The sequence below is a fragment of the Thunnus thynnus genome, chromosome 10 (assembly GCF_963924715.1).
Source record: "Thunnus thynnus chromosome 10, fThuThy2.1, whole genome shotgun sequence".
NCBI lineage: Eukaryota > Metazoa > Chordata > Actinopteri > Scombriformes > Scombridae > Thunnus > Thunnus thynnus.
The window spans coordinates 14,134,533-14,162,368 of NC_089526.1; the positions used below are offsets into that span (position 1 = coordinate 14,134,533).

Below are 27,836 nucleotides of genomic sequence, written 5' to 3' on the forward strand. Positions count from 1 at the left end.
TGCACTGGAGGCTTCAAGTTTCCACATCACACTTGTGTAAATTGAACGTTGGACCATGATTGGCTCCAAACTAGTTGTGATGTCACAAATCATGCCTTAAACTTAAGATTTTCAGTGAGCACAGAGAAACTTTCTGCTTTCAATAATATGAGAACAGTCTTCTGGTGTCAAACTCTGCACATACAATGTAAATAATACAGAGACCAAATATGTTACTAAGTATTAGTGATTTTATGTATGATGTAATAAAACTTAAGAAAATGAATGAGTTACCCATGTTTTTGCTCATTTTACTGAGTTACTGAGGATAGACTATTCACCTTCCTAAATTTACCAATTACAATGTCTCCCATGAATTAAGAATATCACAGTGAAAACCTCACAGCCATCACTGGTGTCTGGTTTGTCAGCTGACAGATTCTCAAACTGACTCACCTATAATTATAGCGATAGCGCCTCGGTTGAACTCTTTCTTCCACATGGACCTGTGAGCCTGAAAGTTTGCAAGGAACTGTTCTCAAACTGGGCACATTGCTGGTTCAAGGAATGCCAATATGAACATTTGCCACATGTACAATTGCATCACATTTATGTATAAAAATAAATTAAAAACATGTCAAAACGTTTTTTTTTTTCCATTTCCCTGTACAATGCTTTAAGATTTTTGCCCCGGGATCTTGAATGTAATGCCAGACTTTTGGAAACAGCAGAGTGTTGATTAGCGTGTGACAGCCATGCTTGTTACTGGGATCGGCCGTCCATATTTCAGAACGCTGCCACACTGAATTCAACTGGAGAGAAGAAATATAACTTATATATAACAACCACAGGCAGATTTATTTAGCATCAAAATGTCTGTCAGGGGGAATGTGAGGCTCCTCTTTGACAGACAAATTGAGATGACGCATGTCAACAGAGGGCGAACAAACTGGGATGCACATGTGGGATAGAAGTGACTGATGAAACAATCATACATTTCTGTGAGCAAAAACCAGAACACCACAAATGTCAAATCCATTTATTCATGCAAATCATAAGTAAACATAACAAAACAAACAGCAGGAATTACAGGTGCCATCATGTTTGGATATCCACGTCCCTTACACCTGATTTTACAAACAATCGCCGGCCAGAGAATTTCTCTAAACACTTTTATATTATTGTACGCAGACAGAAGCTAGAAATACATAAAGTGCCAATTTACTTAAAAAACAAGCCAAATAATCAAAGATGATCATCTGATGTAAACATAGCTCACATGTTCTAATATTTAGTTTAATACTTACACATGGAATAAACTACAGCTGCTCTGTTAAACAGCCACAATAGTGTGTGTGAAGCATCTGATCTACGCTGGATGAAACCACATAAGCAATACTGCAAGTCTACACCATACTACATGTAGTCTATACGCATGTAAACACCCTTATCTGCATGTAAACAGATTTGCAGTTGTGTTTTTTTCCCTTACAATCTAAGAAGGATGTCATTAGTCTTTATTTCCCTTCATCTCCACTAACAACCCAGTCCGCTCATGGACCCGATCCGGTCCAGTTTCAGGCCAAAGCATCCTCTGTTCCATCCCCTCCGTGAGCGGTCTGGTTCTGCTCGCTTCTGGTTGGCCAGGGCTCCCTTCAGCAGGCGCACCCAGGGGGTCTCAGGCTGTGTTTGTACGTCAGCCCATTTGGGGTACTCGGGCGCTTTGACCCCAGACGACAAGGTGGATTGCTCCTCTGGTTGGCTGTTCAACAGGTTCTCCAGGTCATCCAGGGTCAAAAGGTCATTATAGCGCTCTAGAAACTGCTCCATAAACTATACAAGGGGAAAAAAGATTAAATTTAATTGTCAGGGAGTGTACGAAGGATAATAATTCAATCAGTGATACATTTCATTACTCCCCCTTATACTTTCCAGCTGTCCCTCCCTTCTTCTGGACTATTCTCTTGTATCCTTCATCCACTCTGAATTCTCCTCAGTCCTCCTTCCTTTCTTCCTAATTATCCACAGCCCACTTACCCCTCCCCTCCCCTCCCCTCGCCTCCATCATGTCTCCCCCACATACCTGCACAGCATCCGGAGAAGGGTGCAGAGCGCGAGCCTCTGTGATCTCCAGAGGAGTCAGGAGGAGCAGAGTGGCACAAAGTAGCACAGGACACAGCATGGCAGCGGAGATGAGGAGCAGGAATGACTGGAGCGGGAGGAGTGGAAACTGGCTATAAAGATTAAAAATTTGAGAAGAAAATACGTGGAGAAATTAAAAGTACAGATACAAAACCTATAATCAAAGATAGAAAGTGATGTAAATGTAGCCTGTTTTCGAACAAATGGCAGTCTTTGAGGACACTTTCTCAGATCCTCAAATGGTGCACTGATCATCCTCAAATACATATTTTAAAGTTAAAACTGTGCTGCATGAAATATCAATTTTAGGTTGGGTTTGAGATAAAGAAGAAATTTTAAAAAATGCTGATATTGATCTTTAAGTTTAAAATTGTATCGTATGTGTCGCTTTTTGTCTGTCAAATGAATGTAAAATAAAAATTTTACAGGTTTCACCTTTTTCACAGTGAAGTCATTTTGAAAAAAGTGCTTCTGTGAATAAAATTATTTTCTTTATTTGTAATTGCACCAAAGCTTGCTTTCAAGATCTGATGGAGTCTGAACTGTGAAAATACATTTTCTACAAAATTTACATGCTTGCTCTTCTACTCGTAGCTTTAACAAATCTTTATATTTCCCTTAAATTCCCTCCTGAGGTTTTAATAGTTTCAACTGTAATGACAGACTATAAAACAGAGCATTACATATTTAAACATCATATTCTTACCTTTCCAAAGACAATTTAAGAGTGCTCACCTGTTATGTTTTCTACCGAAGCTCTGGGTGTCTTCTGCTCTCACAGACTCTTCTCCATCACCGTCTCTGTCCGTCTCTCAGCTACCTCTCACTTGTTGGCACCTGCTGAGAGCATCACTATCTCACTCGCCTGGCTCCTCCTACTTCGCTCTTGCTCTGTGATGAAATTGAAAGGATGAATTTTCCTCTTGCGTCCGTCCTCTTGGCAGGAGCTGGATTGTTGGGGCATCAGCTGGGATGCTGCAGAGGTTTTGTAGAGCCGGAGACGACCCCCCCCCTACCCTTCCTTCCTTTCTTTCTCTTCCTCCTCCTCCTCTTCTTTTCTTTGGAGTGACGTCATAGCCTTGGAGAGAGTGATTGTCATTGCCAAGGTGATTGTGTGGACTCTGCCCATACTGATGCCACTGTAACGCACACACCAAGGTCAAAGGGCAGTGGTCAGCTGCTGACTTGTAAACCAGTGAGTTATGGAGTGAGCTGTCACGTGTTTTCTGTCACGGATTAATCTGAATTATACATGTCCCATGTTGTAACAATGCTCCTCGTGCACATTAGCAACACTCTTTTCCCCTTTGTCTCCGTGGTCTTTCCCAGCATGCACTGACCTCCCCTCTCTGTTGGGTAAGTTACAGTCTGTCAGTGCCATCTGCTCCCTGTACCCCCTGCCGCCAAATTACAATACTAGCAGGAGCAGTGCGATCCAACACGCCAACCTCAAAGTTCAGCGGCCTCTGATTATTTCCAGTAAATAAACCTGCGCTGTTCCAAATGTGCGTCAGATACTGCATTCACATCTACCTGCATCAATCAAATCAATGAATATTTTCTCTTAATTAAAAAGGCATCTTCTCTTAACAATTAAGGCATCTTCATGGAGGAAAATGTGTGCACTCAAAAGTTTCCATACCCATCACGACTGAGCAGAATTCATCTTTGTGTAGCACTTAGTTATAAACAGGGCAAATTTACTTGTATTCACACACTTAGCACCCACTGAACACGTTTAAACTCAAATTTGTCCTCAGATAAAACCAAACTGCTGGTACAATCATACTGTTAAGCCCGTACGCGGCGAGTGTCTTTACATAACATATCAATCACACATACAGAAATGTACCCATCTCATCTTTTCGGAGAGGACAATGTGTGGGAAGGAGTAGGCGAAAAGGAGAGAGATTAGCAATGATGGGGAGGGAGGGGAGGGTTAAACTACCGTGCATGTGATGTCAGTGAAGAGAGGAGCGCTGTAGGAGGAAAAGTAGGCAGCGGAGAGGAGTAGGAGGAGGAGGAGGAGGAGGAGGATGGGAGGGAGGAAGAAAAGCACCAGGCAGAGAGCGGAGGGAGACCTACAAAAGAGATTGATTACAGGAGAACAGAGGCGACCAACTAGGCAACCGCAAATGTGTCAGACAGAAGAAGAAGAAAAAAAAAAAGACTGTAAATAAACACGCAGCCACGCTAACTGGTGAGGAGCGGCGTGACCGTGTTTCTCATGTGATGAAGACGTGAGATCTGATATGACAGAAGATGCTCTAAAAAGAAAGGAAAAGAAAATTGAGGAAAGTGGAAATGAAGTGGAGAAGCATCTGGGGTAGTAATACTGTCTGGGCAAGCTGTGACAACCCATTAAACACCGCTGTCCAAACACATGATACAAGTAGACATTCAAAGCTGCTTGTAATGATGGCATAAATTTACTTGACATAATCCAGCGGACACCCAACCCGTCATACATTTGTAGTGTCAGCTTCAGCTTTTTCTTCAGTGTGCAGATGTCGCTGAGTGACGCACCTCAAACAGAAACAGACAGCCGCAGAGTTTTTGTCATATCAGAACCAGGTTTATTAAAGACATCTTATTTCTGTGTCCTTAGATGCTGCAGACTACTTTAGTGCCAGGTACTAAAAAAAAATCTGTTAAAAATATACAGAAAGATTTTTTTTAAAAATATTTAAAAAGCCAATAGTTTAAGAAAAGTTTAAAAAGGTACAGGAAAAAAAGATGACAAGGAAAGATAGATAAGAACAAGAAAAGAGGAAAATCAGTTTCTGAGGCGAGCTCGTCGGGATGTGCGGGCAATCGGCGTTGTCACTTTAGGGGTCTCGCTCTCCGCCATCACAGCATCTGAGGAAAAATAAAATGAAGATTAGAAATTGATGGAAGGGGGACAAGTCATGACCGTGTCTATTATAGATATCCATGGATCTTGGATTAGTGCCGCTGCAATGAACAGCTCACTTTTTAGAGCGACGGGGGCACAAACAGTCCTGAATCTTCTTCTACAGCTGCCTAGTGCGGCTCAGTCCAGTGGTGCAAACACTTTGTCGCATTGATTGACTGTATAGATACTGACTTGTGACAAAATAATGAAGTCACTTCTATATGTAACGGAAAAAATTTAAGTCAGACATAATCGATTGTTTAAGTTAAGCAAAACATTTTCAAGCATGAACACCAAATGTTCCCTCGTTCTGTCTTCTAAATGTCAGCATGTGTTGCTTTTCATTCTCTTATGTGATAGTAAACTGAATATATTTGGCTTTTGGGTTGCTGGTCAAAACGAACTGTTTTCTGACATTTTATAGACCAATTAAATTGAGAAAATTATTGGCAGACTAACTGATGATGAATAATTATTAGTTGCAGCACTAAATAACAAATTTTTATATTACATACAAAATAAGTTGCCTAAGAGATGGATTAAGAAAAATCATTTGAAATTCCAAAATAAGAGTGTAATTTGAAAAAAGGCAGAAGAGCCTCTCAGTGGAGCAGAGTGGTGAATGACTTAAGTGGTTGCACTCACCCTCTTCATCCTCCTCTTCATCGCTGCTGAAGGTAATCACAGGTTTCTTAGATTTGCGAGATTTTTGAGGTGTCACATAACTTTCATCACCGTGGCTGGAAACAGAGGGCTTTGATTGACCTGGATCAGCGAGAAAAAAAGAATAGTTTGTTGTCACCAAAAAAAAAACAGAATTTTTCTGCAAGAATATTTTTTAGTAAAACGGTTACATGCACTGACCTCTCTTTGACCTAGTCCGGCCTCTGGTGGGTAGAGGTGTGCGAACGACTGTCCTTCCACTAGGTCCTCCTTCTTTTTGGTTCTCCTCGTCCATCTCAGGGCTTTCTACATTCTCCAGCCCCCGTGTGTGAACCGCAGTCAGACGCTTTTCAAAATCATCCACTAGGGCCTGGTAAACAGAGTTACCTTAAGTTAACACACAGAAAGCTTAACAAAGAAAAAAAAAAACATCTACTTTGAATTGGAAAAGTATGTAAGCACCTTAAACTGGAGTTTGGCCCCACGGCGGAGCTTGGCAGTGATGGAGAGCAGAGGCTGGTAGACTCCAGGTTCAGTCAACTTGTCACTGTAACACTCCCAGCACTCCTGCAGCCTCTTAAAACCACGCTCACACATGGACAGCAGAGACAGAGACATGGCCAAGTCACACCACTGACGCTCGGTCCTGAGGAGAGAAGAAGGAAGAGTTAGAGAGATGAGGGACTAAACCTGATTAGAAATTATGTGAAATGCATAGAAATTCTAGACCCTTGACCAAAACAGCTCATTACTCATGAATATGGCTTTGCCCTAGCATTTAGACCAGATCTAATTTTCCAGGAACCTCATATATCTAAATTCACTTTGCCATTTTGTAATATAAAATGTCCTTCCTTTGAGCTTTAAGTAGGGATGAGTCACAGGCAGACTGAAGCCAGGTCAATTGTTTTGTCCACATGCCTCAACTATATGGGAAGACAGTTTCCATGACAAGATGAGTGAATACAAAGATGTCGGAGTGTAGGTGACACGTGAACTGTGAACTCGCTTTAATTGTGGATCTCTCTTTGCACACACTGAAAACACCTACTAATTACCCACGCATCCACCCCTGCAGCTTGCATAAATGAAATACTGCAGAACAGACTCACAAATGAGTGAGGGAAAAAAAAAAAAACCCAACATAAAGCTGCAGGTCAGAGGTGTGAAGAAGAAAAGAAAAGAGGTGGAGATGTACTCACTTGGCAGTCCTAAAGCGCTGACACAGTTTCTCTACCAGAGACTCAGTCTGCCTTTCTTTGGTGATGTAGGAGAACAGCTGCCTGAAAACACACACACACACACAATACAGCAAAGCTTTCAACTTTACCCTTCTTAAACTATTTCTTAACTTTTTTTTTTAAAAAGTCACCATTTGTCCCAAAACTGCAGAGTAAAAGACAGTTTGGACTAATCATGGCAGTACAAATACACACTGTGAAGGTGTGCAACTCACTTCATGATGGTATTGAAGTCCTCCGAGCTCATGCCTCTCTCTGGGTCGGACAGTCGACTGATGATGTCTGGGAGCAGGTTGTAGATTGCGTTGTCCTGATGGGTAACATCATTAAGAGTGAGAAACCTTCCAAATTATTCAGACTCCCTTAATGGGTCTGTTTCTCTGGATGTGTGTGTGTGTGTGTGTGTGTGTGTGTGTGTGTGTGTGTGTGTGTGTGTGTGTGTGTATGTGTGTGTGTGAGTACCTTGGCAGCCAGCTCATTGAAGAAGTTCAGGGACAGGCTGGCTATGTGAGGCTCGGGGTCAATTAGCAGCACAGCCACCTCACTGACTTGACCTTTGACCTTAAGCACATCCTTAAGCACTAACTGAGTAAGTACTGTCACAGCTGTCTGCCTCACTGAAGGAATCTCGTCACTGAGCCTGGAAGAGAAGAGGATGTTCAATTACCGGCTGGTTAACGAGACAGAATCGACAGCCACGCCAGCTGCTCTGTGAGGTCACACTCTGTGAGGCCGCACTCTGCACAGCAGTGATTTGAGCTCAATGCTAACCTGCTGATGTTTAACTGGTATAATGTTGACAATGTCCACCATCTTAGTTTAGCATGTTAGCATGCTAACATCTTCTAATTAGGACCAACCATAGAATACAGCTGAGGCTGATGGGAATGTCATTAGTTTAGCAGGTATTTTAAACTAGTGGACAAATTACATTTTTGACCTGAAGATGGCGCTACACGAAAAGTTAAAGTATCATCAAAACTTATTACAATTCATCCTGAGAAGAACATGAACGTCTCTACCAAATTTCATGGCAATCCATCCGATAGCTGTTGAGATATTTTACTCAAAACCGCAAACGTCAACATCATGGTGGAGCTAAAGGATCTATACAGTCTGTAGGATACATCGTCTGGAAACCACTAATACCTGTACAAAATTTCATAGCCATCCATCCAATAGCTGTTGAAATATTTCAGTCTGGACCACAGTAGTGGACCGACAGACCAGCACCGCCATTCTGGCAGCCATGCCTCTAGCGACGCTAAAAATGTACGTTCAGGTAATGATTTCTTGCCACCTGTGCATTTTTCATTTTCCAGTCAGAATCAATTAGGCTTCCTGTTAAGACTTGGAGTTAGGCAGGATGTTACCGAAACCAAACAACTGTCACAGCCTTGGCTGAATACAATAGGACTTGACAGGCTGAGGCAGGGCAACCTGATAGCATTCTGACACCAATTTAGATTTAGCCACACCCAAAACCACAGAACAAAAGAAACTCATTAACCATTTCTCATTTATGCCAGAGAGCAGGACTCCTGGCAGAAGATCAGACACTTGTACATGGCACTTCCACATGCCAGTGCAGAGGCTTACAACAGCAATGAACAGGGTAATTACTTCTTAATGTGCTTATCAGGAGGCTCCAGGGCAGCAGCCTTGAGAATAGTGGAGATGTTAATGTGTGGGAGAGAATTAAGGAACACTATGAAATGCTTATCAGGTAGAAAACACTAAGAGGGCAGTGGCACATTATAAAAAGAACAAAATGTTTTACACATCCGAAACACCACAATATGAGCATTGTCAAGCATTATAATTAAAACCACATTTCATCAAACACAACAACTTTAACGTCCATGTTGGCTATACGGAACCAGTGTATCTTTGTGCTGGAAAAACAGACAGAATCCATTAAGTGAAATTCTCTACCTACAAGAAAAGCCTTGTAGAACCTTTGACTTCAACCCAAAATTATTCCTTTCTGTTCACCCAACCATTCTGTATAATTACAACACACTAGTCATTGGCTCAAGTCACAATCTGTAACACACTAGTAATTAAGCTGTTCGTTGTCTAAAAGTGCCCTTGTCCAAGACTCCACCCCAGTTCACGAGTGGGGGTGGGTTCCCAGTAAGCCACAAAGTGCTGGCCGGTTCCCATGGTTCCAAGCGCCTTAATGTGATGACCCTGTTTGGCCTTTCAAATGATCTCAACATGTGCTATTCTAGATTCGATAAACATGACTTCAGTGATGGAAGCGACTGTGCAGGAATGACACCTGCCCCTGTGATATTAAAAGGAAAAGGTCAGTTCGATGAAGTCATTCTGATCCTCCAGTGAGTCAACCCTCGCAAATCACCCGGGCCAGATGGACTCAAGGGAAGGGTCTTGAAAGAATGTGCCATCCAACTAGGACCCATCTTTACCAAGCTATTCCTTGACACCAGTTTTGTCCCCCAGGGCTGGAAAATGGCAACTATTGTCCCAGTGCCTAAAACAGCACACACACAAAAATCGCTTAGTGGTTTTAGATCCATCGCCCTCAAACTTATATTAAGCAAATTCATGGAGTGTCTAGTGAGCAAGGATCTCATATCACAAACAGCTAAGTGCATGGACCCCATGTAGTTTGCCTACCAAGCAAGTCGAGGTGTGGAGGACGCCACTCTCACTCTCACTGACAAAATACATGGTCATCTAGACAAGGCCAACACACAAGTCTGTACTTTTTATGGATTTCTCCTCTGCTTTTAATACAGTCCAGCTTAATCTTCTCTTGAGCTGTCTGTGTGACCTGAACACCAGGAGCAGCTTTGCCCTGTGGATCAAGGAGTCGGTATTAATAACACCTTCTCTGACTGCCTTGTCCTGAACACATGCGTTCCACATGGGTGCGTTTTATCTCCCCTCCTGTTCTCCATATATACAAACGAGGTAAAATACAACAGCAAAGACCCCTCACTCATTAAGTATGCTGATGACATGACCCTGGTTGCCTCCCTGCAGGATGTCAACAGCACATCGACCACATTGCCATCTGGTTTGACGCCAGCTTCCTTGACCCTAATGTCACAAAGACCAAGGAGCTGTGTCTAGGAGGTAGTACGGGGGCAGGCAGCACAGGGCGCCTTCAAGCTTGCTGTCATGAAGGGGCAGGAAGTGCAGCAGGTCACGCACTTTAAAAAATTTGGGAACAACCATTGACAATAAACTTACCTTTCAGACCATTGCAGGCTACATTTACAAAAACACACGGCAGCAGCTCTCTCTCCTCAGGAAATTGAGAAGCTCCAACGCCAATAAACACACCCTGACTGTGGTCGACAGGTCACTCACTGAGATTGTTCTCACCTTTAATATCATCTCCTGGTACTGAAACCTCTCAGTTAGACACAGGAACAAGCTGACCCAGGTTGTCAATCAGACCAGCAAGATCACTGGAAATAAACAGTTTCAACTCCAGAACCTATAAACCCGGTCCATAACCGAAAAGGACACCCAGGTCTATAATGACCTCACTCAGTCCCTTCATTCATCAGCTGTTACTATTTGGCAGGAGACTCAAGGTCCCACTAGCCAGGAAAAATGGGTATAAAAAGTAATTTGAGCCTTTATGTATTTTAGCTGATGTTTACGGTGTTTTACACTGTGTTGCCAGAATGCCGAAGGAAAATATCCATTTCATGTAATGGACAATTAAGTTTTCTTATCTTGAATGCAAAGATCAGAATACAAGGCAGATATCAGAGTTTGCCAACATAGATCATCTCAAAGTTTGTTTCCCCATTAAAAAGTCGTGATGGAAAGAGTAAACTTTTTCCATCATGTGGCTCAGTGGAGCATTGTGACAGTGGCAACACTTCAGTGGTTGAGAGGAACAACACAATGAGACGCGGTCGGATCCAGATGAGGATGGCTCAAGTGTACAAGTACAGGGAAATGTTAACTGAGATGAAACGTCATTTACAGTGCACCCACTCAGCTGAGACTTCAGGCGTAGGTTGTTCCTTACAGGGGGAAACAAAACAAAACAAAGCTATGGCTATTATAATAATGTTCATCTAATTGGAAGGAGTCAATTAGAGTGAAGGGGGATGATGAGCATGAGCTGCAACTGTGACAAATTAATTTCAAATTACTGGGCTGATGAAACTGAATGTGTCATTACATTACCTGGCATAGAGATTCTGTGTCCAGGGCTCCAATATATTTGGGAAACGGACGGTGAGGTCTCCGAGGGCGATGATGGCATTGGCCCTGACAACAGGGAGAGCAGAGCGCTCCAGCACCGTAAACATTAGACGGATATTCTCCTCACACACCGATGGGCTGATGTAAGGGATGAAGAAAGAGCAGTGATAAAGTTTATCCTGGTGATTCAAGTCAGTCTATTTACAGTTTTCTGAGGCAAAACACAAATATGTATTGTGAAAGCACACAGTAACAGGGGATGTGTTTACCTTATCATCATATACTGAGAGAGTGCCAGACAGGCAGCAGTGGTGAGCTGTGGGTGGGAATAACGTCCAGGGGAGCTGCAGACTTTAACCAGCAGGGGAAGGAATGCACACAGCAGGTTCTCCTCTAAAAAGACAGCAAGAAGAGGGTGGGGAGAAGATGTTCAAGTCATATATGAAATGAAATGTGTGAATATCTGAATGTAGTGGATGGGATATAGCAGGTTTTTTAATACAGCGTAATGTGGGGCAGCAAAACAAAAGATTAGATGTTTTTATTACCAGCCAGTAATTCTGTCTCGCAGATCTTTCTGATGAGTTCAGCCTCTGTGTCTTCGGCGGAGGCACCGATCAACCCGAGCTCCTCCTCCATTGCACTCTCGTTGGCTGTTTGCTGTTGGAAAATTATTACAGCAGCTTGAAAAAGATGCCCAAGAACACATCTTGGGTGTTTTCTGACTTGTTGCACAGCCTAGTGATCAGTTAGTCTTAGAATGACACCTCACCCAAAAAGTTTTGAGTATGACAACATTGCCAACTGTAGATTTGGATTTAAGGCAGTGAAAAGTGGACTCTAATAGTAATAAGTGTTTATGGCAGAAAAACAGTATCAAAACATCCATAGAAACAGCATTTTGGATGGATTATCACTTTTATAAACCTCTCATCCTGCCATGTGACAGTGACACTCTAGTAGGCTTTCATCTAACCTAAGAATTCATTTTATGCCACCCCTGCCCTGCTCCTTCTCCCCCCTTTGTCTCTTTAAATGTAAAAAATGAAGTAACTATAAATGAAATAAAAATAAAAACTTCTTAGGCTAATTAAGGAGACATTTATCTTCATATTCCCTGATGCGCTGAATAATTATGAACCATCACTCATGTGAATTTCAAACTATCCTGCTGAGACTCATTCTGATTGTCTCGATTTCTTTCACCCAGGGGACTGTTTTGACATCAAGTGACGTTTAAATATCTGTGAAACTACTTTCAAAACCACTTAAATGACATTTAAATTTAAGATATTCTAAGCAGATTCATGAGCACATTATCAGATTCCCATAGCTACAGTATGAACTGAGCAATGAATTTCAGATGATAGTCTAATTTCTAAGAAAAAAAAAAAAGAAGCTCATTAACAAAACGATCACAATTTTGTTTCTTTGTTAGCTAATCTACTACTTCATTGTGAGACCATTGTACTGATACACATTTAAATTACTGTATGTACAAGCCCTGTATACAAGTCTTTGCAGACCTTAGCTTTGCTGGATGGGCCCTTTTCCTTCTCCTCCCTCTCCTCCTTCTCTCCTCTCCTCCTCCGCAGCTCAGTGCTCACACTGCGCTCAAGGTGAGACACCTGCCAGAAAGCCACGCAGCCACACAGAGCCAACAGCTGGGCCAGACACACACAGTTCACTGCAGGAGAGAAAAAACACATGGACACGTGTGATTAAGAGTATGTTGAGAAAGCCAGGAGTGCTGGGACGGGTCAGGTCACAACTTATACTCAACACAAAGGTCTTCTTTAGAATGACACTCACCTTGTTCACCTTGCTCATTGGGATCTTGAGACCCATCTTGTATTTGGCTTGCGTTCTTGTTGATTTCCCCACCTTCTGCGATCTGATCTTGTAAGAGGCGAGCGCTGCGCTGGAGCAGCCGTGAACACAGCTGGTCAGGGGATTCAGCCAGGAAGTAGATGAGACGGACAGCCTGTTCCATGAAGCTCTGCCAGTAAGGGTCTTCCATCACCACACCTGGAGCAAATGACAGAGACAGTCAGTGGAAGAAAGAGAGTGAAAGCTGAGACAGACAGACTGAGCATGTTTCTCATCAAAAAGGGACATACAGTGAAGTCCAAAGTCTGAGGCCATGTTGAATATCTATAATATTTTCATATAAACCTGGAAATAATCAGAAAGTTGAGGATTCAGAAACATTTAAAAACAAGTTATGACATGTAAAATGAAGAAATATTCATATAAGATTTTGCACTACTTCTAGGTCAGCTATCAAATTTAAGCAATTTAGTGGCATTGACCAACTTAACTCCTTTGTACAAAAAGGTCAGATTTCCTTGATTTATATCTCTTTGAAGCATCAGTTCAGATGACACTCAGGTGGATTTGATCTACTCAGATGTTTGTTCAAATAACTCAACTTGCAGCCAGTGTTCACCTGTTATCAATACATCAAGCTTTGTTCCCTGAGAGATAGAAAAGCAGCTTCATCACAGATACAGAAGTTGCTAAATAAAGAACACAAGACTCCAATCAGCAAAAGTACTGTCAAAAGAAGGCTGTGCTGTAGTGGTCTCAGAGGATGAGTAGCAGTTTCTAAACCACTTCTCAGGAGGGGAAACAAGGCCAAACGCTCGGGGTGGGCTAAGAAATACCAGCATTTCACGGTGGATGACTGGAACAGATCCTATTTACTGATGAATCCCAGTTTGAGATGTATGGCAGTAACAGACGAGTGTATGTAAGGAGATGAACAGGAGAGAGAATGAAACCACAGTGTATCAAACCCACAGTGAAACATGGTGGTGGGAACATTTAAGTCTGGGGGTGTTCTGCCTACTCTGGAGTTGGACAAGGAGAAGTACCACTCCACTCTTCAGAGACATGCTGTAGCCTCTGGTTTGCATCTTTGTGGAGCAGGATAATGTCCCCAAACACACCTCAAAGCTTTACAAGAACTACTGGAAGACTAAAAAAGACCAAGGAGTCCTGACCTGTCATGGACTTTCCTCCACAGTCATCTGATCACAACCCCACTGCACATTTAGGGGGGCACTTGAAGACTGAGTAAACCAATCATTCTCTGACATCACAAGAAGCTCTTTGAACATTATTAAATCATGCTGGGATAACATGAGTCATCAGGTTTTGCGCAAACTTGTGGAGTCCATTCCAGTTCGAGTGCATGCTGTCATCAAAGCCACAGGGGGACATACCAAATACATATTCTGAAATTGATGTTTGATTTTTCAACTGTATGTCTGAATTTACCTTCAGCGATGGCCTGTGTGAGGCAGGTGAAGAGCTGATGGTCCTGGGGCAGTCTGAACGGAGCGCCTTTTGATTGCTGGTGGAAATAGAATACATTGTGTTCAAGCCCATTTAACAAGAGACAAGGCAAGTTGGTTCCAAATGCCCCTAAAAATGTCAAACACTTTCTGTGCATTTGATTTAAGTTATACCTCTAATGGAACTAATTGGAAATGATGAAGGTTTAATACCTGCTCTGTTTTGCAAATGTATAAGATTAATATTACCAGCTGTTGATGTTAAGAGTGAACATGAGGTAAATAGGAGATTAAGTAGTCAAATTATTTTAGAGTCTAGGAAACTGCACACAGGAAAAGCTTTTTTTTTCTTCCAAATCTCTACTTTGGACCCTGAAACACTGGCCCACTGACTCTCTAAAACACAGACCGGAGTTAACGTGGCTCTCTGGTCATCATGAAACATCTTCTTACCCTGACATGGTCAGTGATGCTGCAGATGGTGAAAACAGTGTCTCTGGCCAGAAGGAAGTCTTCAGTCACTTTTTCTCCCAGAGCCACAGAACAAAGAGTGTCCAGATTACTGAGGACCACCTCCCTCTCTGCCCTGTTAGATTCACATGCATACAAAAAAAAAAAAAAAAGACATTTTGGAAAAACAGGCATAAAGTATGTATTTTATTTTCCCAAATGATCATGTGAGTATGCAAAGTGAAGTAATAACATCTCTGGCCTACATCATCCAAACCGCTGTGCGCTGCTGGCCTTGCCAGTGCTAGGCTGCTGCCCAGATAATGTGTGTGGGAGGATGGGTTAGCAGAAGCACATAAGATTTAATAGGTTATGAATGCTGCCGGCTGGATGAAGAGAGGCAGCAGTGTGGGTGGACTGCAGATAGACTCTCTTTACTCTCTTGCTCGCTCACTCTTCCCTACAGCAGTGGCAGTCTTTGAGGTAGATTGAGGGGGAACACAAAAAATATATATATATATTCACGGAAAGGCACTGGCAAGGAGCCTAGTTATATGGTCGTGACTTTGATTACAATGAAGAGGAGCTGAGGCTGAGCTTGTATTCTTACTAATGAGAGGATTTGCTGAATGTCAAGTAGCTGAGGCAGGACCAAAATGTAAGACTAAGTGCCTTTATGCAGTGAGGCATATCGCAGATTTTATATAAATATTTGAAAAACTGTTTAGCCAACTTTCAGCAACTTTATTTATTGTCAGGAAAAAAACAGAGTTGTGTTGATTTTAATATACAGCAGGGAATGAAGTTTGTTCTGTGTGCTAATAGATTAAACATGATCTTAAAATGCAGTTTGAATATGGATCCGAAATATCATGATTGAATAATGTGTTGAGTCGGGGTGTAAACCTGAACGTTTCGCCATAAAAAGGATCATGTTAGTTGTTACTTCTTTCATTGAGGATCAGTAGTGTGCAGTATATATGATCAAAATATTATTATAATTCGCAATAAAAATAAACCAAATTGAGCTTTATAGAAAACATTTCTGACAAGCCATTATACTGTTATTCCACATTATTTAAGATTACTGACTACGTCCACCTGACTGAACATGTGAGCAAGTGCAAACTAGATAGTCAGTTAACACTGAGTTTATTACTACCCAGTCCTGCTGTGTTTCATGATTCAGACCATGATATAAACACAGGTTCAAAACACTGTAGCCTTACAAAGCAGCACATTGTCACACCCCTAGTGTTGCGTACAAATCATAATTGGAATATAAATCAGATCTTAGGTAAAGTCAGCCACATGTAAAGGCAATTTACCAGGTTGTTGGTGAGAAAATATTGCTCGGTGTTGCAGAAACATCATGACTCATGAAATGTGAAGTTAGCCATGCACCTCAGCAGAACTCCAGCTAAATCTGTTCTCGCCTGTCACCAGCCGTTCCCTCATCCACTAGTAAACAAGTCATAAGTATGCACAGCACCTGCAACCACTACTGTAACAAAAACAGAGTTGTTTACACTGTCTTTCACAAAATTGGAGAATAAATAGAGGCTGTAGGACATCATGTCTAATTATCCTATGACTTGCTGTATTTGTTTTCGTTGACATACCCACCTACTCGACTGCACTGCGTAGTGTGTGCAAAATGAGATCAGATCACAACGTGGACAGAATAAGAAAGCAAATAAATAAAAGCTGTGATAGGACCGATCAGTGTCTACGTGCAGACTGAAACACCAGGTGTGCTGTAAACTGACTGTGTCTCACAAATCATTTAGAAGTACACCATGACTGACTGAATTTCCCTGGATTCATGAATTCTGACCACCTATCAATCTACTCCCTGTGTGATTCTACACAGTCAGAGAAGTTGGGGTTGAGTCACTTTGGGCTACACTTTTAAATTTTTTACCAAAAATAACCAGCTAGAAACCCTCTTATTTATTATTCAACATACTGAAAGTGGTTTGTGTCTTACCGTGCAGCCATGCCCAGCAGTAGCACTGCAGCTCGTCTTTGTAGGTTAGAAGTTTCTCTTTTGCCAGTAAATCTTTCCCACAAAACCTGCACTACGGTGGACTGGAGATTGCTGCCACTGCCAAAAAACTCCTGCACCTACAGAGACATGTTTGAATGGTTATTTTAATACCAAAACACATTAGACAACCAACAGTACACATTTTATTGCCGTTACGTTTCTCAATTGACCATCAAACACAGAAAATGAGCCATATGAGAGTCATAAAAGAGTTGCTCACTATTTCTTCAAGACATTGGATTGTTCCCAGAGACGCATCCACCATCAGCTCCGAGAGACTGTCGACAAGAGTCTGGGCTTTGGTCCTAATGATGAAAGAGACAGCTGCTTTAAGACAACAACACAAAACAAATCTCTTCTATTTGTGGTTTTAGGTTCTGCCAGCATCACATTATGCTATTTGCCAATAATTCTAAAGTTGATGAAAAACAGTGAACTGAACATGCTGACCAAGTAATTTTATAAGACTTTTTTAATCCATCGAAGGTTATATGAGCTATGTTTTAGTTACTAATGTTAACCTGAAAGCCAGGCAGCCTAATGTTAAAATACTCCTCTGGTTACAGTAAACCTCAAACTAATTTATAGGACCCAACAGTTAATATTATAATAAAAATAATGAATTAGCTGATATCACATTGAATTTAAAATAGCTATATCAATACCACAAATATGCTGAGGGGATATGTGAACTGTATGTGTGGAGCAGTTTCACAGACCTGGTGGTGTCTCCCTGAGGGTTCAGATAGAGGCGCCTGTAGGCCTGAACAACAGCGTCTTTAATGGCAGCATCAGTTGACCAGACCAGAGGCAACATCTTCCTCACTCCACTGACAGAGTTGGCGACACTGAACTCGCATACTGTCACACAAAACTGCACAGCCTCCTGGACAACTACAAGCACAACACACTTCTGCTGTAAGATGTGCAAATATTCACATCTCATTACCAAAATAAATCCTCAAATTACATGGAAAAGCACGTTTGAGTTGATTTTCACTGTGCTGAGTATCTCCATCTACCTGAAGTGGTTTTCCAGTAGAGCATGGTGTTGATGACAGAGATTGCTCTCTCCACTTGTAACGCGAAGGTTTCTGTATCTTTCAGGTACTGAACCAACATCTCCTGCTTCTTCAGTTCACCATCCTCTTCCTCTTTCTCCCCTTCTCTCTGTGGCGTGGGGGGCAAGTTCTGGCTGAGTTCAGAAGTGTCCTCGTCAGAGCCTGAAAAAAACATCACGAAAACAGGAATCAGTGCAATTCTAACAGTGAACCATCTTTCCATTGCTACTTGATAACTCAACACATCCTGCTGCTGCTGCACAGTAATTAAGTTAAATTCGTTCTCTTCGCTGTGGTGCTTTTAACATGTGTGAGGCAGCCGCTCAAGTGTTAAGTGCTCGTCTACACAGGAGGCGTTTCAGCCGTGTTTTTCAGTCCATTTCACAACTGACAGAATGGATATGCTTCTATTTTAATTTACAAAGACCAACTGTTTGTGTTTCATGCACACTATACGGTTCTACCTGCAACCCAAGGTGCATTTTTACACTTCAAGTTTATTTTCTGCTGTTTTATGGATCTAACTACAGTGTGTTGGGCTCCGAGTGCTGCCAAAACAGTGATGGAATGGACAGACTGATTTCAATTAAAAAAAAGGTATTGATTAGACGGTACTTTATTAATCCCAAAGGGAAATAACAGCATTATAGCAGCCACTTCACATAAATCACAAAATACAAAAACAATGGAGGTAGGTGAAAGAAACAAATACAATTAAAGGCTAAATTATATACAACTACTAAGTAGACTAATTCAAATATAAACATAGAATACAGACTAGATAGATAACTAGAAACTGTATTAAAAGCATATTTGAAACATAATCATTTTATACTTTATATGGATTGTATAATATATAGATATTTTAAATATATATCTCTTAAAGACATACTGGTAATTGCTGTTAAACTCAATATTATTGTAATTGTGATTTACAGTCATCTCCTAAACTGCAGGAGCATTTGTTGCAACCACTAAAAAAATAAACACACAATTGTGAGAGCAATGTCTCAAAAGTCCTAAATGTTTTTCTTTTGTTTTGTGGGTGTGTTGCAGTGGTTGAGATTTATATTGTGCATTTTTATTTTATTGATGTATGAAGTGTATATAGTATGTTTGTAAAATTACAAAAAAAACTGACAAAATCATACAAACAAAACAAACTACCAAGAGAAAAAAAAAAAGTTAAGACATTCCAAACAAGAAAAGGTAAAAATCTGAAAGTGTAGTTCTCATGTTCCTTTTCAGGTACCAACATGAAAGCATGTTTATCAGCTGATGTGAAACAAGTCACTATTTTCTTTTTATGTCACGATAGTAACATTTTAGTAGAGACTGAACCTGAGGATCTGACATAGCTCTACAACCTTTTGTGTTGGGAGATTTCATGTGACTCAGTCATCTAGAGCTGTGGAATATATTACGAAGGAGATGACTGGTTAATGAAGTGCGGTGTTCTTTGCTCTAAAAATATATCCTCAACTCACATGTGTGTAATTCCAGATATTATGGACTAATCAGTTTTAATGAACGGGGGCACTGAAAGATAATGTGAAATGAATTTCCTCCAATCAAGAGGAAATACAAAGAATCGAATCTTAAATTTGTTCAATAACGTCTCTATTAGGCAGACAGCACTTGCATTGAGTGTCTCTGGACAGAAATGCATCAGGCGAACTGAGTTTTACCTTTGAAAAGCAGAGCCAGTGTGTTCATTAAAGTCTCTGGGGTGACAGTGGACAGAGAAGCGAACATCTCAGATTCAGGGAAGCAGCTGTGGGCTTTTATACAAAGACGCACAGCGTTCCTGTGCAGAGAGAAGACAAAAAAACAAATTTCACACATCAAATTGTTGCTTAACTGACAGTGTGGGAGAATATATCCTTCAGGTGGTGACACTTCAGTCAACTTTTACCATGGACAGCACTGCTGATTAGCCTCACCTGTATTTGTTGACACGGAGGTACTGAGCAATCTTCACTGCGGTTGCTCTGTCATCTTCTGCCTCCTTTTCTTCCTCCACATCCCCGTCTTCCTCCTGCTGCTCCCTCTCTGTTTCACTTGTGGGCTCCAGCTCTGTCGTGACAGTGACGAGCAGCTCGGGCTCCATGGCGGCCCACAGCTCAGATGCTTTAATCACTGCCACTGCCAGAAGGGAAAGGACAAAAATATTCAAAACCAACGATGACGACTCAGGTTAGAGTTACAAAGAAAAATCTCAGAGGAACCACTGACAAGGAAAAAGATTACAAAAGGGATCATTTAGCATCAGAACAGGTTGGTAAGACAACTATTCATGAGGTTAAGAGACCGGATTGTAATTCTGGGCTCTAGAGTGCCATCATTTGATTGTATTTTGTAACATATCTTCTTGTGTGCCGCTGTATTTGTTCTTTTGTTACATACATGATGTTGTGGTCTTTCTAAAGCCATTTCAAATAAATGAAGGGGATTTCTGACAGACAGAATGAAGCTTCACTCACATTTATCTGCCCCAGCTACCTTAATATAAATATTATTGGGTTATCATCAGCAACATGAGATATTCATGGTTTCCTTGGAAATTCAATTTGAGGAGAAAGATGACCACAACATGAACTGGTTAATTAACTTAATGCTGCATTAGCTGTTGGAAATAACCCACATTTCTGTTTTTTTTACAAGCATCTAAAAATACTGCATTTTTGGTAATAGGTTCAATGTGTTACTTTTGACTAAAAAAAAAAAAAAACAACAAAAAAAACACTTTCAAAGTAACTTGTGACACATTATGAAAACACATTTTCAAACCAACATTACAAAGGCAGAATGAGTGTGATTTTCCTGACAATGAATAGATTCATACAAAAATAATCCCTCTCAATCATCACTTATGACCCACTAGAAGTGTGTGGCGGTGTCTGTATCTAGCTGTATTTTCATATTTTGCTGTGTGTATTGTGCAGAACGTTTCTGAGTGTCGACCTTTGGGCAGTGGGTGTGTAGCCTCCAGCCAACAACAGCACACAGGGTGTGAGGGCGGCCGGGACTATGTGGCTGAAAATTACATGTACGAATTCTCTGAAACAACTTTTTGGAGGAGAAGGCAAAGACCAACCTGGTCTGCTAAGTTCAAATGGCTTTCTGAATTTGGCCCTCAGATTACCAAAGAAGCAACTCACGGCAGACTGAACGGCAAAGAGAGCTGGGTGAACTCCTTGCCTCGTACACATGCATGCGCGCACACACACACACACACACACACACACACACACTGTTGGCATCATCCCTGTTATTACTCCACTGTAACTTTTAAGGAATAATTTGGGCGAGCCATGTCACTGTAGGCAGGCCCTTACAGCGGAGCAGAAATCCTCCTCTACACCACCAAGATTACCTGCCAATCAAGGCAAGAAGAACCCAACTCTCATTCAGTGAGCTCGTATTCGCCTTGGTCTCATCATTGGGCAAATTGTAGGTGTTTTTTTTTTTGTTTTTTTTGTTTTTTTTTAAAAAAAAAAAAAAAGGATCACAGAGTTCATCCTCACCCGGTAGTTTTGCCCCCAGCTTCTCCTTCATCTCTCTGAGTTTAGCCGTCTCTTTCTCGAGCGGTTTCTTCAGATCTGCACTGCTCAACTGAAAAAACAAAACAAACAAACAAAAAAAAAAACAAAGAACAAATTCCAGTGAGTTTGTGACATTGGAATAACGTTTGCTGTTCAAGTCCTAAAACCATGTTGATTTGAGTTACCTTGCAGCTATAGGGGTTGTGTGCAATGAAGGCTGCCAACAGCTGGATGGCGCTCTTCACCACATTTATAGATTTGTCCATCAGTCGTCCCACAGTGAGCCCCATCACCTCACTGTACCTACACAGGGGCAAAGCCTAAAACACAAACACAGTTTTAATGAGCAGGAGGGACTTAAACATGCTTTTAGATATACACTACAAGTCGAGAAGACATACTTTGCTGTTGACGATACGTGCGTAGACCTGCAACACACGTGCCCTGACGTGGGAGTGTGTGTCATGCAGATGTTCCTGCAGGGTATCAAAGAAGCGGTCGCGGTCAGCTTTACCAGACTCGTCGAGCCCGTCACCACACAGGACCCGCACGAGGATCTCTCCCAGCACCTCACACACAGCAACACGCATTGCGTGGCTCTGGAAAACAGAGAGAAACAGGGTATAAATCTGCATCTAAATGTGTCATCAAGATTCTGGTTCTACTATGATCATGAAGTACTAAATGGGGATTAGTGTTTGGTGGTATAAACATCACTTTGCTTCCATCTGAGATTCTGAACTTGGCCCTCAGATTACCAAAGACACAACTCATTGCTGACTGAAGAGCAAAGAGAGCTGGGTGAACTCCTTGCCTTTTACACACGTACACACACACACAAACACACACACTGTCAGCTTCATCCCAGCAATTACTCTGCTTTGACTGTAGCAGAATAATTTGGATTGAGCCAAGTCACTGTAGGCAGGCCCTTACAGCGGAGCAGAAACCCTCCTCTACACCACCAAGATTACCTGCCAATCAAGGCAAGAAGAACCCAACTCTCATTCAGTGAGCTCGTATTCGCCTTGGTCTCATCATTGGGCAAAATGAACTGAATATGACAAAAAGAAATTAAGCTTTGTACAGAAATTACATATTGTAAAGAACCACAGAGAGTCTTAATTAAATGGTTCCCCCCTCAGTTTCTTGTTTCAGTAAGTTCAGTTACATTTGGGTTTCTACAATATCTATGAAATTCTATAAGTAGTGACGTAAAGTGGCCAACTGCTGGAAAACGTGACCATTTGCACATCTGCAAGCGGACTGCTTGAGCAAATAAACACAAACCCATTACTCTTCATGCCCTTCTTTTTTTTTTTTTTAAAGCATCGATTCAAAGCACATACAATTTTTACTGGATGTTGTTAACTTCCTGCCCAGTTGAGGTTATAAAAAAAGTCCTGAGACTAGCGCTCTGTTACTCTGTGAAACAGAAAACATGGCAGCAATCTCCAGGAAAACAATGTGCACAATAAAAAGAAAGAAACCTGCTTCTTTTGCTCTTTTTTGTCATGTTTTTTAATATGTGTTGACATTACTGCGGAAGCCAATCACAACCCAGAACACTGACGTTTATTGACTTTATGGCTCAGTGCCGAGTCCTTCCCGGCTTGGCAAAACTAGATGAGCTTCTACCACAAAAAGAGTCTTGAAGGGTACAAAGAGCCGTGATTTGTGGAGAACTAAACCAATCTCTTAAAAAAGAAAAGGTGTATTTGCTCACATTTGGAGATATTCCTTGCATGAGCAGCCCTGTTGATCACACTCAAGTCTTCCCGTTTGCTCATGAGCTTTGTTGACTGATGAAAGACCAGTGTGTGGGGCTTTACACCTTTAGACTAATACATATGTGTTTCGTATAGGGTTTCCCCTCCCCCCTATCTTTATCTAAGAGTGTGGTCGTTCAGTTTGAGAGCATGATTTATTGATTTCACATTCAGATTTTAATTCTTTCACTCAAACCCTCCCCTCACACTCAAATAGCCCCCGCTTGTGCTTAGATTTGTTCTGCTTCTGCTCAAACTGTATGCTCGCACAGATTTCCAGCTCCAGCCCTTCTCCTCGCACTCAGGCTGCTTCTGTGCGCTCCTGAAATGTCTGCTCTCAGATCTCTGCTCTGCTCTTGGATTTTTTGTGCAACAACCCTGTCAAAATCCCCCAACCAATAGAACGCCAGGGGTAGTGTTGACCAATGAAATGATCCCTGCCTCCTTGTGGGCACAGTTGCTTTAGAGCTGCAACGATTAGTCGATTAGTTGTCAAAATGTCCATATTCTTTGATTCCAGCTTCTTAAATGTGAATATTTTCTGGATTCTTTAGTCTTCTGTGACAGTAAACTGAATATATTAGTTAGTCTGAGAAAACAAGGGAAGTACATTTAATAAAGCCCTGGAGGGCAGCAGTGGATGAACCAGTACCCACTAGTATGGGACACTCTGATTTTTTTTTCTCTCAACACTACACCTGCATTCTATTGGCTGGGGGATTTTGACAGGGTTGTTGCACAAATTTTTTTTTTTAAAATTAAATTAAAAAAAAAAAAAAAAAAAAAAAAAAAAAAAATCAGAGCAGAGCAGAAATCCGAAAACAGATGTTTCACAACCACACAAAAGCAGCCTGAGTGCGAGGAGAAGGTTTGAAGATGGAGCAGGAAATCTGTGCAAGCAACAATACATCTGAGTGGCAGCATACAGTTTGAGCAGAAGCAGAGCAAATCTGAGTACAATCGGGGGCTATTTGAGTGTGAGGGGAGGGTTTGAGTGAGAGAATTAAAATCTGAATGTGAAATCAAAAACTCATGCTCTCAAACTGAAAGACCCCACTCTTGAATAAAGACCCATGATTTCATGCACTCCAATTAACTTGTGTACCTGATCAATACAGCAGTGTGTTTCTTTTGATTTAAGGACATCAATGTTTCTATTGAGGATAATAATTCAGTGTTAGTAGGAAGAACATGTTCAAGTGTAAATTACCTCTCCTTCCAGATGTGTGATGAGCACACTAATGTTGGGGATCATTAATTCAGGCACCAGGGCACCGAGTTCTGAGAGGAAGGAAGAAAATGCTTTGACCCCTGACCCCTCTCTAGCAAGCTCGTCGCTTGACTTCTGACCAATCTCCCTGAAGGAAAGGGAGAAAATGACATTCAGAAAAGAACCTCTCACATCTTTTGTAGCTACAGAATAAAATTTCCAAAAAGGATGTGTTCACGACAAACATAGCAAAAAGGGAAACACAATAAACAGGGAAACTCACCCACAGGAATAGAGAGAAACTTAAGATGCTCACCAATACATGTGTACTGACCTTATTACTTCTCCTATGATAGCCCTGATTCCATATTCTGTGCTCCACACAGACACAGCCTGGGCAAACACAGAGGACAACTGCTCAAAGTGTTGCAGCAACTGGATCACCTTTACACTTGCACCTGTAAGAGATGAGAACAGGAGTACACATTGAAATCTTACACACACACACACACACAAAAAAGGGGCTATGTAAAAGCGATGTGACTATGAGACTAACCCAGGAGGTGATTGTACTTCTTGATCAGCACCCCCAGTAAGTGGATTATACAATCTCTGGTGGGTTTGCTCTTGACGTGGCTGATGGTTGGGTTCTCAAGTAGTTTGTAGCAGCAGCAGGTCACACAGCTTAGGGAATAAATACACACACACACACACAACACATGATTAGAAATATGTTCATTTTATGATATGGTACATATGGATACAGAACCTTATGTATATGGACAGTGTTTGTTCTTAAGCCTAACTATTGAAACCCATTTAAGTGGGTTCTACAGCACATCTTTTCTGCTAAAAATAAAGGCTGTGACTGAAGACAGCCTGTACCTGATAAACTCTTCCTCCACCAGGGAGAGGCTCCAGAGGGAACGGATATCCAGCTGGAGGAGCTGGACAAGGGCCTGCAGCACTTTCTCTCTCTCAGAGTCCCACTGCAGCAGTCCTTCTCCGCCAGCTTTGCCTTTTTTACCAGCCTGTGCAAAACAGACAAAACCTTAAAATCAGTTTAACTTCATTGATACTAGACTGCAATAGTCCAGAACAAGACAATAAAATTAACATTAATATACAATACATGCCCTCAGATTACCAAAGTACTGTGGTTCATACCTGCCAAACCATCTACAGAGACTATATCGTCTTGCCAGCTGATACATATACATTCACACAACACACACAAAGACAAACAAACATCTACACACTGTATGACTTCTCCTACCTGTCCCATCCCATTGCTCTTGGGGGGGGACAGGGGTCATAGTAGAAGATGACAACTTAACTGTGGGTGGGCCCTTACAGCAGTGCAATATAACTCAACCACACCACCAAGACTACCCACCTAACAGAAGGCGAGAGATATAATCTCTTGGTCTGACTGGATCATAAAACTTGCCATTATCTCATCAGTGGGCATTTAAAATACATAATAACTTGCTACAATAGCCATTAACAAAGTATTTTTAAGTGCGTCACTAATCACCATACCTTCCCAGGTGCTGTGACAATACTCTGTCGATAGGATTCACTTTCAAGGGCCTCTGTGATTTTGCAGAGCAGGAAGACACTCATTTTAACTGCATTGAGTTTCTCTTTGCGTTCTGCTGCTGAGACAGAAGTGGAGACCAGGAGCGCAGGCAGGGTAGAAGCCAGGCTGCTAACAACTGAAAGGAAAAGAGTCCAGACAATGCATGAGTTGTCCATGAGAGCAGTCAAGCACAACATAATCTTTTCCCCAATTTAAACATAACAAAAGTATCAAAAAATCTAACCTTGCACGAGTAATTCCAGAGTATCCTCTTTCACACTCAGCTCCACTGAGTTGCTATGCCTTAAAAAGAAAAAGACAGTTTTGTACTGATCTCATTGTAAAAATTGATAGCATTGCCAAGTTTGTTATGCTCAATACTCACTGCAGCACACTGTAGCCTGTGTCAAAGTGCTCCAAGATACACAAAGGTCCTTGGCTTCTCAATGCTGCCTTGAATCCTGTGTAAAAGAGACAGAAACGCACAAATGCAAATGTCTGACAAGAACATTTTCCAGTACAACTTTAAGAATCTAGTGGGCTACTTACTACTCAGATAGGGCGGCAGCTGTTTTGGGGGGACTACATCCTGAACGACGTACTGGTTGATTCCTCCGGTCTTTACCAGGTCGCCCACACACACGGGCACAAAAAAGTCCCACGACATCCCTGTGAAGTAAACCTTTGATTAGTTTACTTAGACTTGGCTGCTTGGTTTGCATTGTATCGGTACCGCTTCCACTAACTGTAGTTACTTGATCAAAGAGTTTGGTCATGTTACCGACAAGTTTAAATTTTACTCTGTTCTACTTATTAAAGTTGGCTGGTAAAGAAAAGTAACGTTACTCAAGACTTAAACTAACAACACCAACATCAATGTCGGTAAGACTAACAAAGCAAACGTGGAAGACTTTCAATTAACCAAACGGTGTTGTTTTGTTGTTGTGAAGTAAGCTAACATTAGCATGCTAACTAGCTGGGCTAGCACAACTGTGTAGCTTAACTAGTTAGTTTTACTTGTTATATTTATTAACTGAAACATCTGTAGCTATACTTAGCTAACAACTACGTTTTAAAAACTTAAAAAAACACCATGCTCACCTGTGAAGCTTGCAGTCCCTTTAGCCACAACTTCGACCTTTAAAGACAAAAGTGTAGTCTGCTGTATCCGCGTCTGTAAACGGTCTGAAGCCTGATTTTCAAATTTGCTCCTACATCGCGCCAAAGCGATGACGCTCTGACGTCATATTTACGTGCTTTCGTTGCACGGGTGCTTTACTCAACACTCCCACCTGCTGGAAAAACACTACAGTACAAAATTACGTATTTGAATTAAAGGACGGGTTCACCATTTTTCCAGTCTGTCTTCAAATAATAATCAGTTGCCAAAACAGACATTGAAACTGCTTTTTCTTGCCATAATCTTTCCTCCTGTTCATACTGACCATTAGAAGATCCCTTCGTGATGCACTTGAATGTAAGTGATGGAGGACAAAAATCCACAAGCCTCCTTCTGTGCAAAAGTTAATTTAAAAGTTGAAATAGGTTTCTCCTCGCAGGTGCTTCTCAGTTCAAGGACAGCAGACTTCAAAAAACAGAGAGGACTGGAGCACACTGATAAATTTGCAGCTTTTAATTTGTGCTCTTTTGTTCCTGACATGGTGTTGGGAGGTGTGGCACTTAGATACTGACTATGGAAACTCCCACCCTTGGATTCATCATCCAAGATTTGAAACCCTGTTCAACCAATTA

At 41.5% G+C, this 27,836-nt stretch overlaps 2 protein-coding genes and 3 non-coding genes across 5 annotated transcripts; all 5 read right to left on the reverse strand.

Annotated features, from left to right (window-relative positions):
* Positions 1 to 1,003: 1,003 nt before the first annotated feature.
* nppcl (natriuretic peptide C-like) lies at positions 1,004 to 3,090 on the reverse strand. The gene is made up of 3 exons (XM_067601220.1): positions 2,857 to 3,090; positions 2,063 to 2,213; positions 1,004 to 1,812 (listed from the first exon to the last, which is right to left on the reverse strand). Exons 2-3 carry the CDS (start codon positions 2,159 to 2,161, stop codon positions 1,516 to 1,518), a joined length of 396 nt encoding a protein of 131 aa, XP_067457321.1. The 5' UTR covers positions 2,162 to 2,213; positions 2,857 to 3,090; the 3' UTR covers positions 1,004 to 1,515.
* Positions 3,091 to 4,671: 1,581 nt separating this feature from the next.
* ncapd2 (non-SMC condensin I complex, subunit D2) lies at positions 4,672 to 27,779 on the reverse strand. Its single transcript, XM_067601195.1, has 33 exons — positions 27,530 to 27,779; positions 27,186 to 27,390; positions 26,634 to 26,753; positions 26,470 to 26,545; positions 26,329 to 26,387; positions 26,045 to 26,220; positions 25,388 to 25,533; positions 25,059 to 25,186; positions 24,837 to 24,960; positions 24,503 to 24,650; positions 21,925 to 22,122; positions 21,709 to 21,843; positions 21,506 to 21,593; positions 19,922 to 20,123; positions 19,667 to 19,785; positions 17,940 to 18,140; positions 17,637 to 17,811; positions 17,138 to 17,222; positions 16,858 to 16,994; positions 14,871 to 15,003; positions 14,401 to 14,476; positions 12,931 to 13,146; positions 12,645 to 12,805; positions 11,667 to 11,778; positions 11,388 to 11,511; positions 11,101 to 11,256; positions 7,384 to 7,561; positions 7,137 to 7,231; positions 6,883 to 6,963; positions 6,143 to 6,326; positions 5,882 to 6,050; positions 5,663 to 5,782; positions 4,672 to 4,980 (listed from the first exon to the last, which is right to left on the reverse strand). The coding sequence occupies exons 3-33, from the start codon at positions 26,749 to 26,751 to the stop codon at positions 4,898 to 4,900; spliced, it is 4,203 nt and encodes a 1,400-aa protein (XP_067457296.1). The 5' UTR covers positions 26,752 to 26,753; positions 27,186 to 27,390; positions 27,530 to 27,779; the 3' UTR covers positions 4,672 to 4,897.
* On the reverse strand, positions 21,110 to 21,426 carry LOC137192031 (small nucleolar RNA U85). Its single transcript, XR_010930492.1, has one exon. It is a non-coding gene; the product is annotated as a small nucleolar RNA U85 (small nucleolar RNA).
* LOC137192029 (small nucleolar RNA U85) lies at positions 22,268 to 22,569 on the reverse strand. The gene has a single exon (XR_010930491.1). It is a non-coding gene; the product is annotated as a small nucleolar RNA U85 (small nucleolar RNA).
* Positions 25,636 to 25,971, reverse strand: LOC137192028 (small nucleolar RNA U85). The gene has a single exon (XR_010930490.1). It is a non-coding gene; the product is annotated as a small nucleolar RNA U85 (small nucleolar RNA).
* Positions 27,780 to 27,836: the final 57 nt, after the last annotated feature.